The sequence below is a fragment of the Doryrhamphus excisus genome, linkage group LG8 (genome assembly GCF_037039965.1).
Source record: "Doryrhamphus excisus strain RoL-2023G ecotype Guam linkage group LG8, RoL_Dexc_Guam_v1.1, whole genome shotgun sequence".
NCBI lineage: Eukaryota > Metazoa > Chordata > Actinopteri > Syngnathiformes > Syngnathidae > Doryrhamphus > Doryrhamphus excisus.
The window spans coordinates 19,381,912-19,395,701 of record NC_136364.1 but is presented as its reverse complement, the minus strand read 5'-3'; the positions used below and the strand labels follow the sequence as shown (position 1 = coordinate 19,395,701).

General features: G+C 39.2%; 1 protein-coding gene across 12 annotated transcripts in view; it reads left to right on the top strand.

The window, feature by feature from the left end:
• Positions 1-13,790, top strand: part of gria4a (glutamate receptor, ionotropic, AMPA 4a) — a 120,367-nt gene that overhangs the window by 49,021 nt on the left and 57,556 nt on the right. For all 12 annotated transcript variants that reach the window (XR_013628010.1, XR_013628011.1, XM_058080676.2 and 9 more), the window contains exons 3-7: positions 673-912; positions 5,962-6,014; positions 6,228-6,359; positions 9,135-9,188; positions 10,114-10,272. Coding sequence is in view for 10 of the 12 variants with exons in the window: in XM_058080676.2 (XP_057936659.2) it covers positions 673-912; positions 5,962-6,014; positions 6,228-6,359; positions 9,135-9,188; positions 10,114-10,272 (638 nt within the window). In the remaining 2 variants the exon portion in view is untranslated. The remainder of the gene's footprint in view (positions 1-672; positions 913-5,961; positions 6,015-6,227; positions 6,360-9,134; positions 9,189-10,113; positions 10,273-13,790) is intronic.

Genomic DNA, 13,790 nt, shown 5'->3' with positions numbered 1-13,790 from the left:
CCACACAGAAGATGTATGGATCATTTTTGATACAGCCTAATTTTACTTATAGAGAAAATCAATATTCTTGAAAGAATATTTCCATAATTTATGTCTTACTAATAGAAAATACGTACAAGCATCCCTTTAAGCAAGTCAGGGTTGACTACATCAAGGCATCCTTTTTTTGCAACTTCTGTTTTTAGGAAGGTTACAGTTAAATAACCCCAGCGGCTTAGAGCTTCAAATCCTTTAGATACATCCATAAATGCGCAACATCATACACACACACGGAAATACACACTAACTGCAGGGCTTACTTCAAATTTGAAAGTAATTTTCTTCTAAAATACAAATCAATATAGCGGAAATAGAACAGTTGGTGAATAAGTGTCTGTCTGACAGTGTCAATAAAAAAGTGAGCATTATTATCTTTGCAAAGATTGTTTTTTTGAACAGTTGTAGGTATGTAGTTGTTAAGATTGTCATATGCATGGTCATATTCTGCAGTGTGAATGAAATATATACCGGATAAAAGTGTGAGATGTGTTTTTTGCGTAAGTTCACAAATGCTGTGAAGTAAGTGTTGTAATCTACGCTCCCTAATGTGGTTCTTCTCGCTCTTTTTTTCTTCCATCTGGAACCTTCCATCCTTCATCTCCACTCTCCTCCCTTCATTTCTCCCTTCATCAGTCTGCTCTCAGTATTCAAGGGGAGTCTTCGCCATTTTCGGCCTTTACGACAAACGCTCAGTCAACACACTGACATCATTCTGTGGGGCCCTGCACATCAGCCTAGTGACACCCAGCTTCCCCACGGAAGGAGAGGCCCAGTTCACCTTGCAGCTGCGGCCGTCCATCAGAGGGGCTTTGCTGTCGCTGTTGGACCACTACGACTGGAGTCGATTTGTCTTTCTCTACGATACTGACAGAGGTAAAAGGATAAGTTGCGTACGCATAGCATGCATACAAACGCAGTAGTGTACACCATTAGACTGATTGTTATAGCGATGCTATAAAAGATAAAAATAGAAAGTCACTCAGTGACTGTTGACAAGAATGAAGGAGCTAATCTACACCACCTGCAAGGTAAGATGTGGACTGGACTGATACCAAAATATTAATGATCTGATATGATGGTTTCAGATTTGTAGCAGTTATCATATTACATCGGTATTCGTCTATCACAGTTTTTCAAAATAAATGAACACATTGGTGCTGTTTTGTTGTTCAATACGACCTCTTATTAAATAATATGCATATTTCAGCAAATTGTACATATTATTGGCAAAAATTAAGCATAAAAATTGTGAAATTAATGAAAATACAAGTATAAGGCATTCAGGAGATGCATTTAAAAACATGATATGTAGAATTGTACACTGGTCACTAATGTGTCAGTAATGTTACTGTAGTGACGGGTGTATAGATCTGCAGAATAAGAGAACTCGTAAGTGTTGAACTGTTCATGCTATGTTTTGAGCAGATGCCTGTAAGATATAGTACCCTGTGTACGTATTTATTGTATATGTTTTATGGGTATTTTTACAACCTGACTGCTTACTCCCAAAAACGTAAATATATGTCTTTTACGTTTTTTTTTTTTGCACAAGGGGCACAAAAAGGTGATGATGCAACTCCACAATAGAAGAGAACATGTTTGGTGACAGAAGTGCATTTTATAAGAACTCAGCCTGCATCTCTCCTATTGAATTACATTCTGCATAGCAACCAGGAAGTGATGTTTTTGATTTTACAACTAAAATCGTTGCTGTGCCAAAGCATCACTGGCCCTCGAAGGCTGGCCCTCGAAGGCTGGCCCTCTAAGGCTGGCCCTTTAAGGCTGGCCCTCGAAGGCTGGCCCTTTAAGGCTGGCCCTTTAAGGCTGGCCCTTTAAGGCTGGCCCTTTAAGGCTGGCCCTTTAAGGCTGGCCCTTTAAGGCTGGCCCTTTAAGGCTGTCCCTTTAAGGCTGTCCCTTTAAGGCTGGCCCTTTAAGGCTGTCCCTTTAAGGCTGGCCCTTTAAGGCTGGCCCTTTAAGGCTGGCCCTTTAAGGATAACAATCGGTATTGTTATCAGTGGTGTTTTACTGACTATTGCATCAGTAATAAAATAGTATTATAGTACTGCCCATCACTATTAGTTCACTATCATGATTACTTTTAAAGTCACAATTCTGTGTAGTCTAATTGTTAGACCCCAATGCAGACAAGGACAAAAAAAAGTAGTTTACCAAAATGTATTTTAAAAAGGCACGCTTACTCGGAGACAAGGTCATGAAAAACAAAATGAGACAGTGGCAAAAGGTCACTGAACAACGTAAAAAAAGGAAACAGTCCAAAGCCACACTAAGCTAAGCTGACAACAAAAGTACTTACAGCAGGGAGCACAAGGGCGAGGAACAGGAGAAGAGCATAGAACGTGGATTAGTTGGCAAGACCGAGAAAACAGTATGGTGTCTGACTGATCATGACATACCAAACAGATTTCCATGAAATTGTCTAGATAGTTGGTGCTTGTAGCAAGGAGGATTTCTTTATTCTATCATTTTGGTGAATAGCTGCATAAGAGTGAGGATAAAACCTGTCTGGTGGGATTGTTGTCCCACATAGAAGTACATGAGATGTAGTCACTCAGAACCCGAGGACACAGCATGGCGATTCAAGCCAAATAACATAATTTAAAAGTGTGCAAATTTGTACGCTGGGGTGTAGGTTGTTTCAATAATGTCAAAAAATTCTTCCTGCTGATAAATAGCTTGCATACCATTGATTTGGCCACCGTGTGCCCACAGTGGCATGTATGCCAAGTTTGCTGACCTCACTTAAAACGTAATGGATTCTTTCTTGGCACATATGCCACATATCCACATAGCTGTGCAGACACAGTGTTTGCATATTTTGCACTTTGCGATATATGTTCAATGCAATGTAATGCAAAAAAAAAAATGCAAACAAAAAAATCCAACTTTGTGTGAGATGATATACTGTGGCATGCAAAAGTCCATTAGGATCGGTCAGCTCAATGCAATCATACGCTAAAAAAAACTCACAATGAGCTTTCCAACCCACTGGAAATTGCTGGAGGTCATTACTCAATATGACAGCGTGGTCTTACACAGAACACTAAAATCATCACACAGCACCTTAACACTTTCAAAGAAAAAACTACTGTTTCCTTTCCAACTTGCTGGATAGGGTGTAGGTTGTTTCAATAATGTCGAAAAATTCTTCCTGCTGATAAATAGCTTGCATACCACGGATATGGCCACCGTGTGCCCACAGTGGCATGTATGCCAAGTTTGCTGACCTCACTTAAAACGTAATGGATTCTTTCTTGGCACATATGCCACATATCCACATAGCTGTGCAGACACAGTGTTTGTATATTTTGCACCCTGCTATATGTTCAATGCAATGCAAAAAAAAAAAAAAAAAAATCCAACTTTGTGTGAGATGATATACTGTGACATGCAAAAGTCCATTAGGATCGGTCAGCTCAATGCAATCATAAGGTCAGAAACAACTCACGATGAGCTTTCCAACCCACTGGAAATTGCTGGAGGTCATTACTCAATATGACAGTGTGATCTTACACACAACACTAAAATCATCACACAGCACCTTAACACTTGCAAAGAAAAAGCTACTGTTTCCTTTCCGCAGCATAGCGACTTATACACTGCAATTTACGGTACGCACCTCCCCTCACTTCAACTGTCCAAGTAACATGCATGCAAGTTGTAGTTTTCTGTCACAGAATACTGCAGCAACCCTCAACCACAGAGAGGGAATACAGAAATGTTTATAGCGTTATTGCATACGTGTGTGTTCCTCCCTCTGGTCGGGGCTGTCTGGGTTAGTACCCCTGGTGACAAAACATAAAACTGGAGAGAGAGGAAGAACACAAGAGTCAGTCAAGTTGGTGAAGCAGCAAGAAAGAGAAGAGAAGCAGGAAGGACAGGTGTTACACAAGGGAGGAAGGAGACAAACAAGGTGGTAGGGAAGAGACAAGATGACGGAAATGGCGGTTGGGCTGGAAATAGAAAGGGGGATTATAGGGAGGGGAAGAATGTGGGGAAACAAATAAGATCACAAGCATCTGGGGATATCCTGTGGCATGTATCAGGATCAGGAGGAGATGGAGAGAATGAGGAGAAAGCAAGGAGAAGTGCAGTGATGGATGGAAGTGTAGACTTTTGGCCGTGCTCACTTGGCCAAGGCAGGGCCCCCTCATTATAGGCTCCCATTAGGCCCTGCTGCTGGTAATGTACTGGAAAATGGGCAGTTCCACTCTGATCTGTTTTATACTCACAACCGGCCAACATGCCCGAAGTCACAAATGCTACACAACAAGTGTTATAACCAGAAATGTATGGTTGTTGGTAACCACAATGTAGAACAACCGGCATCCTTCAAACAGCTTCCATTATGACACAAAATTACACCCCAAAAGAATGAGTCCAATTCAACAGGAACGCCAACGTCTTTACTCAAATTATTGCCGTTGCACATTGGATGCATAAAGTTGCACAATAAACAACAACTTTTTTGCTCTCTATTGCTATAATATGACTAAAATATTATTCTTGTTTTTGCAATATTTTGACTTTATTCTTGTAAAATTACTGCTGATAATTTCATTCATTCATTTTCTACCACTTATCCTCACAAGGGTCGCGGGGTGCTGGAGCCTATCCCAGCTTATTTTGGCAGGGAACAGCCAGGACTGGTCGCCAGCCAATCACAGGGCACATATAGACAAACAACCATTCACACTCACATTCATACCTATGGACAATTTGGAGTCGCCAATTAACCTAGCATGTTTTTGGAATGTGGGAGGAAACCGCAAAACCCACGCATGCACAGGGAGAACATGCAAACTCCACACAGAGATAGCCGAGGGTGGAATTGAACCCTGGTCTCCTAGCTGTGAGGTCTACGTGCTAACCACTCATCCACCATGCCGCCTATGACTAAAATATTATTCTTGTAATAACCTTTTCGTGTTTTCGTAATATTTTGACTTTATTCTTGTAAAATTACTACTGATATTTTTATTCATTTATTCATTATTTACCGCTTATCCTCACGAGGGTCACAGGGGTGCTGGAGCCTATCCCAGCTGTCTTCGGGCGATATTGACAAGGAGTGTGTTGGAGCCTATCCCAGCTTATTTTGGTAGGGTACACCCAGGACTGGTGGCCAGCCAATCACAGAGCACATATAGACAAACAACCATTCACACTCACATTCATACCTATGGACAATTTGGAGTCGCCAATTAACCTAGCATGTTTTTGAAGTACCCGGAGAAAACCCGCGCATGCACGGGGAGAACATACAGAGATGGCCAAGGGTGGAATTGAACCCTGGTCTCCGAGCTGTGAGGTCTGCACGATCCCCACTCGACCGCCGTGCAGCCCGACTGATATTTTATGCTGTTTTTTTTTCATTTTTTAGTTTTCTTGCTAAATTATATTTTCAGAATGTACCTCCAGCTAATAAAAAAACAGCTGCAGGCCGCACTTTGGACACCCCTCCTCTAGTATATGCTTTAGCCTCCGCCTATAAAGACAAGCCATTAGGATATTGCTTTGGTACAGGAGTTGAGCTGATGAGTCTTCTGTAATTTAATGCACACACCCGCAAGGACTTTGCTGCATACCTGTCAACATTTGCATTAGACAATAAGGGTAATTTGATTGAAAATAAGCAAAATCTTGGAGGGCAGTGGTGCCGCACTTTGGCAACACTGTGCATCAAGCATAGATTAATCACCATTGTCACCAACAGGATGAAAGTTAAAATACTGGAAATTTACAGAAATGTTTCTAAACTGCAAAGGAAGGGCAAAATACGGGAATTACTGGCGAAAACGGGATACCCACACATACAGACATGGTGGTAATTGTTATGAAATAATAACATATTGCTACATGGCGGCTACATTATCTGTTCATTCTTCTTTTTCTCTTGTCTAGGTTATGCAATCCTGCAGGCAATCATGGAGCGAGCAGGGCAAAACGGCTGGCAAGTAAGCAAACACACACACACACACACACAATCGCCCCCATGGACACAGGTCAACATAAACACACAATATCATAACGCATGTATACAAAAAAATGGTTTGTAGAACCATACACTCACGCACACTTTTGTCGCAAAGTGAATGTAATCTGGTTTGTAATGTGCATGCACAACCTTGTCTGCTTACTCATCTGTAATAACAACAATTTCAACTCAGGTGAGTGCAATCTGCGTGGAGAGTTTCAACGAGGCTGGATACCGCCGACTCTTAGAAGACCTGGATCGACGTCAAGAGAGGAAGTTTGTCATTGACCTGGAGCTGGAGAGGCTGCAGAGCATGTTAGAACAGGTATTTGTAAAGCTTCCGTCACGCTAAGCACGGCTTAATAGAAGCACGAGCAGAACCAGTCAAAATTCGAATTTGAAATTTCGAATACTTAGATTATGTTTCAAAACCGTATTGAATCATTCTTGCACATTTGACTCAAATGTAGTTGGAACACAGTAAGAATACTTTTAGAATGCAGTCAGAATACAATATTTATTATTATATAAAATAATAAACTGTGACTAAGGTATAATGGACTGCGTTAACATAATACAGTGTAATTGTGTTATGCAGTCCAAATAATACTTTTGAATATATTTTTTCTGTTTACTTTTTATTATAATATTCAATCTGTTGAAGATTATGCTAATTTAGGACTTCAAATATTAAAGTACACTGTCCCTGTCCGAGGACAACTTTGCAAATCCACGATATGACAATTGTATAACTGTCCTGCTATCTTTTGCCTAATGTTATTTAAAATGTATACAATAATGTATAGAATAGGAATTTTGATTGCTGAACATGACAAAAATATTATATTATATTATAATAATATATATCTAATAATAGTATAATATATAATATATACAATAAAATAAATATAAATACAATAATACATATAATATAATAATAAATAATAATATAAATAAAATTATATATATATATTATAATATTTTCATTGACTGAAACATAATATGATGAATACCAGATGAATTAAAAATTAATAATTCATATTTACATTTTATAATTAGTTCTAAAAGGGAGTAAATTGCTTTCCAACTTGGTACCATAAACCACAATCAAAACAGTAGACAATTGCAATTTAACACCACAACCTGAGCAGTCTGACCAATTACTGCTGTCCGCTTTCCAGACAATTTATGGCAAAATGAATAAAACTGATTAGCATATTTTTTCCATTAAATGAATAAAAATAAAAAAAAACGAGCCACAACAGCAACTGAACATCAGAGGTTCATTTTTAAAAAAGAATAAAGCCCACCTAAATCGCTTGCTTTATTTGAACAGTTAGGTGACACTTTGATAGACACAAAAGAACAGCCAATAATATGAACAATATTTAACGTAGCATCCATTCTGAACATATGCTACATGCAAATACAACAACACCGGCTTTGAAATGCATGTACCTACTAAATGCACGCACCAGTACCCCAAATGCCAGGCAGGCAAACTGCTACTTAATTGGCCTCTGTGGTGAGCGAACAGACAGACGGAGATACACACAAACACATATTAGTGTTTACAACTGACACAAACTGGTGTCACAATGGGGCCTATAATGTCTATGTTGCCTAGCACCCCTGCTCAGAGACATACACTGCTCCATTTGTCTGGCCCTGCCAGCTGCACTTTGTGTGTGTGTGTGTGTGTGTGTGTAGACCAGCATCTCTCAAATAGAGGGGCAGGCCCACCATCCTGTTTCACGGTAAACTGTCACAGGGGGCGTGAGAGGAAGGGAGGACTCCATTGTGTCCCATTTGGCTGGTCAGTTTGTAAAGTACAGACAAATCAGTCAAACATATTTTTGTGGGAGCGTGACAGATACGTATATATGAGATAATTAGGAAACAAAGATATACATTTGCTATATGTGGGTAAAAAAAAGCCTTATTATTCATGACACATCAATAAGTTGTATAGTTTTTGAGGATTTAAGGAAATTGACAGAAATTACAGTGCACCCGAGCCACACCACTGAGACATTTATTTATGTTTATTTATGGTAATGGTAATGTTTTTTTTTCATTTTGCATTTAATTTAATTTCATTATTATTATTTATTCTAAATTATTTGAATTATTCGTACAAATTACTGTTTATGCTGTACATTGTCCATATTTGATGTCATCTATTTATTCTCCACATTAGTATTTATTATTTAATATTATACGGGAGTCGGGCAACGACATTTCGTTGGCAATTTCACTGCTGTATTATTGTGCATCATCATTTGAACATGCATCAGATTACAATTGAGTGCATCCCATAAGCATCTGGTACTTTTACAATCAGTAACTGTTACATTTGTTCACTTCCTGCTTTCCTAATATAGTTTAAGTTTTTTTTTCCTTTTTTATTTTTGTCCCGTACCGAAGTAGGAGGTGATATGAGCATCCAATGCCATAATGGGTACCATAGTAAGTGTCAATATAGTGATATATATAGCACATCATGACTGGTTCAAGACTCTTCATCCTTGTATTTAGCAAACATCAACTGCTTGTATTGTTTCTTGAATTGGCTCATCGTTGTGCATTGTTTGAGGGTCTTACTCAATCCATTACATAGTTTGATTCCACGTACTGAAATTCTATGGCTTTTTTAACGTAGTCCTAGCATATAAATGTTTCAAATTTAGTTCTTCCCTGAGATCATATTATAAGTATTGGATGACATTTTTAGGTAATTGGTTATTTTTAGCCTTATGCATTATTTTAGCATGAATTGCTGTTCAAAGTATGTATGTAATTTATTGTGTTTAAGTGGGAAATTCCACTGTCAATTACTGGCCTTGCAGGCACTGTCAGCAATCAAAGGAAAAACGTTTATGCTGGATTTACAACAAAATGGTTTAGGTGACACATTAATCCCATATGACATATTTTGAACATAGGTCAAGCATAAAGAGAAAATAACCAGCACAGAACCGATTGTCCTCAGATCCAAATTCGGCTTCACCTTTCAAATGTGAATGAAATCTGATATGAATTGAATTTTATTGTCCTAAAATGTTGTACTTTAACATGTTTTGTCTGATTTTCCTTTCAGGCAGTCAGTGTGGGAAAACATGTAAAAGGCTACCATTACATCATAGCAAACTTGGTAAGGCCTATTGTTTAAAAAATAAATTATATATATATATATATATATATATATATATATATATATATATATATATACCGTATTTTCCGGACTATAAGTCACACTTTTTTTCATAGGTTGGCTGTTCCTGCGACTTATACTCCAGAGCGACTTATAAATGAAAAAACTGTTTATGTTACATAAACATCTTTTCTGTTTATGTTTATTTTTTGTGTAGCTGAATAACCATTGTGTTAGCATATCTTACACCTATTCAGCCGGTTCTCTATTCTTTTATTGTTAGAATTTGCCTTCCAAGAGGACGTAATGTCTGTTTTGGTCAAGTAGTTTGTAAAATAAAAGACCCGCAAAAAATGCGACTTATACTCCGGTGCAACTTATGTATGGTTTTTTTCTACCTAATTATGCATTTTGGCCATGTGCGACTTATACTCCGGAGCGAAATAATATAAGAACTCTACTGACATAGCATTGCTACCTTCTTATCTTCTTATCACACTATATTATCTGATTATTCCATGAGTGCTATTCCATATTTTATTATGCGATTCACGTCAGTTCAGCATTGGGCTAAGAAGAGTCAATTCAGCAATGTTTCATCTTTAATCTCTCAGACGTTCCCACTGGGATGATGAGGAAAAGGCCTAGAAGATGAGGTCAAGTAGCAAAAGAGCTCTCGGAGCTTTTAGCAATTACTTTTCATCAGTTCAGGATCAGACTCGCGTGTTTTTACCTTGTACTCTGGCTCCTTTCCCACTGAATCACTCTGCATGACCAGTGCAGCGCCGTACAGAATTAACACTCCGCATGAAGGTGCGGCGTATTAATTAGAGATAAGTAGCATCAGTAATCTGCTAAACTCTGTGAGTATGATTAGTTCGTAAAAGATTGCATGAATACCTTTTTTTTTATTGTTCTTTTAAAGGGATTTAAGGACATTTCTCTGGAAAGGTTCATGCACGGTGGAGCCAATGTGACTGGTTTCCAGTTGGTTGACTTCAGCAAGCCTATAGTCATTAAACTGATGCAGCGTTGGAACAAACTGGATCAGAGAGAATACCCTGGATCGGAAAGCCCACCGAAGGTAAGACCTTTATTCTGTAGCATTAAAAAAAAAAACGATTGGACACCTGCATCAGAAAATATGGATTGGCAGTTATAACAATTTGTATTCATTGTCTATGAGAAGCGGCACGGCGGTCGAGTGGTTAGCTCGCAGACCTCACAGCTAGGAGACCAGGGTTCAATTCCACCCTCGGCCATCTCTGTGTGGAGTTTGCAATGTCCCGTGCATGTGTGGGTTTTCTCCGGGTACTCCGATTTTTTTTTTTTGCTGCAAACATTCATTGATCAATTCAAACAGCAGCCAGCTCTGCTTTTTATTTGCATACATTAACCGGAAATGTGTCTACTTATCCATATTATGTATGATGTAAAAATCCGACATAATGGAGCTATTTGTTCCACTGCATCCTGACAGTCTCCAAATAAACACACAAACACACACACACACACACACACAAAGCAAACTCTAATGAGATGACACTGCACATTTGACATTCAGTACATATTGATGATGATATCCTTTATTATTGGCGGGTCATTGTTCACCCAAGGACCGGTGTTAATTGGCTAATCAGCATTTTTAGATTCAGCAGATGAATCCTGATTAGCTGCATTCATTTTCCTCGACAATTTACACAACATTTAGTATCTTAATGGCGCAATCATTACACACGTTTGTGACTAATAGACAAATAGACTAATAGTCAACATTTGTAGAGATACACAAAATAAACACATTCTGTCTAGACCAGGGGTGCTCACACTTTTTCAGCCTGTGAGCTATTTTTAAAACGCTCAAACCCCAAAGAGCTAACTCCTATTATAAACGTAGTCAATATATATATGTGGGTATTTAATATATTTATGGCTATGAATAGGGCGGTATGGCGGTCGAGTGGTTAGCACACAGACCTCACAGCTAGGAGACCAGGGTTCAATTCCACCCTCGGCCATCTCTGTGTGGAGTTTGCATGTTCTCCCCGTGCATGCGTGGGTTTTCTCCGGGTACTCCGGTTTCCTCCCACATTCCAAAAACATGCTAGGTTAATTGGCGACTCCAAATTGTCCATAGGTATGAATGTGAGTGTGAATGGTTGTTTGTCTATATGTGCCCTGTGATTGGCTGGCGACCAGTCCAGTCGCCTCTCGCCCAAAAGACAGCTGGGATAGGCTCCAGCACCCCCGCGACCCTTGTGAGGAAAAAGCGGTAGAAAATGAATGAATGAATGAATGGCTATGAGTATTTATGCTCTTCCGTGAGCTACAACCTTATCGTTATCAACGGAGCAAAGTTATGGGGGTCTTTTGGGGTCTCCTTGACAAACAGGTCCTTGGTGAGGGACCAGACAAAAAGCTCCACAGAACCCAAGTCAGACCGAGTTGTTTGGGTTACCGGCCATTCAGTCATGTCATCAGACTTGCAACCATATGTTTTGGACACTCGGGTGAAAAGAGGGCCAGAGCTGTCAACCCATCACTACCTAATGGTGAGTTGGCTCCGATGGTGGGGAAGGATGCCAGTCTGGCAGAAAAAGTTTCAATTCCCACCTCCGGGAGAGCTTCGACCAATGTTCTGAGGGAGGCGTCAGACATTGAGTCCTAATTGGGTTGTGTTCCATGTCTCCATTGTCGAAGCGACTGATCTGAGCTGTGGCCAACAAATGGTCGATTCCTGTCATAGCCGTAATCCCATAACCCGTTGGTGGACACCAGTGGTAAGGGATGCGGTCCAGCTGAAGAAGGAGGCAGCGGACAGATACGTACCGGCAGGCCAAGTGGTCTGCAGCTCAAGCGTTCGTTCGCTTACTAATATCTCACATATTGAAGTTTGCCAAAAGTGTTTGAAACTTACATGCCACATACTTCTGGATTAAGGCACATAGAAGTTTTTTTAAAAAAATGCTTAAAAAAAGTTGGGCCTTGCAAGCTAATAGTGAATTTTCCTGGCTGGGGAAGTAAGCTTCATTATCAACGCAATTAAGACAGACACAATTAACAGAACAATTGGGTAACGTGTCCTTCAAATCCTCTGTGAACCACTTAAAGTTGATTTAAATGAGCCACTTGAGCACGAATGCCAGAGGAGAGAGGTGCCGCTAAGTGACAACATTATTAGCTATTGCAGTCAGTTGTGAGAAATGGAATGTGATAATGTGCTACATGATTGGTCAGTTTAGATACGTTGTTCTGTTCCCATTCAGAGAAAACTGCAAGGAAATAATAACACAATTAATTATAATTACTGCATAACATTAGTGGTATTTATAAGGGTGTTGAGATCATATTTTAGGTCTCCCATATGCTCTGTTGCTCCTATTAGTGTGGGCTAGCTTTTTTGCAGAGGTGTAAAAAATGCATAGTAATAGCTACATCCAGACTGGAATATGATGTAATACATAAACAGACACTCGGACAGAATCACCTGACACCAAAACTACAGAAGAAGAAAGACCGCATGTGCAGACTACAAGTCATTTTGGCTTACAATACAATACCATTTCAAACTTAAAACATTCCCCTGAGTCTATGGTCGACTTACACTAAGGCCAGTCCTACCCTGCCTGGACCCACTTTTTTTTTCGGAAAACCAAGTTGATAATAATTTAGAGATACCACCATATGTCGTATCAAACTAAATGTTGTTTGGTCTAGAGCAGGGGTCTCAAACACGCGGCCCGCGGGCCAAATGTGGCCCGCAGGACACTAGTTTGATATGGATGCTGTATGGTATCATGTACCATGTAATAAAAAATTATTACGTTTGATAATGTTCATGTTAAAGGTTAAATAACTGTTAATAGTTATCCTCACTATCCGTGTGGAAGTGGTAAGTTTCTGGCTATTTAATTTTAAAGGAAATAACTTGAAGGCTAACGTTTAGGTCGCTAGTTCTCTAGTTAGCATGTGTCTCAAGACCCTGCAGTTGCGCAATATGTTGTAAATAAAAAGAGTATAAATGTGACTATAGTTGTGTTTTGTCTGAAAAAAATAATTTGTCTACCCACCAACTATATGTGGTTTCTTAAGTTTTTATTATTTGCCGTTTTATTATTCTAATTATATTTATTTATTACTGATTGATTGATTTTCTTTGTTCTTGATTTTTTCATTTATTTTCATCTTATTTTGTGCAGAAAAAAAAAATTAAGATATTTGAGAACAGTGGAATGTTTTATTAGAGCTTTTATTGTAAAAAATCGGAACCAAAGCACTGAAAAAGTTTGTATATTTTTCTGCTTTTAATAAATGCGTTTTTGGGTTTTTTTTTTAAACCTGATGCGGACCAGCCTTGCCCAGACCCTAGCTCCAGTGGTCCCCAGGTAAATTGAGTTTGAGACCCCTGGTGTAGAGACATTGCCACTGAAGAAAAGACAAGAAGCAGAACTGGAGGTAGTAGAGATGGGAATGTGAGGTTCTCATTGGGAGTGACCAGGATGGATAGGATCAGGAAGGAGTACATCAGAGGGACATTACATGTTAGAGGCCTTGGAAATAAAGTCAGAGAGGCCAGACTGAGACATGTCCAGAGGAGAGATA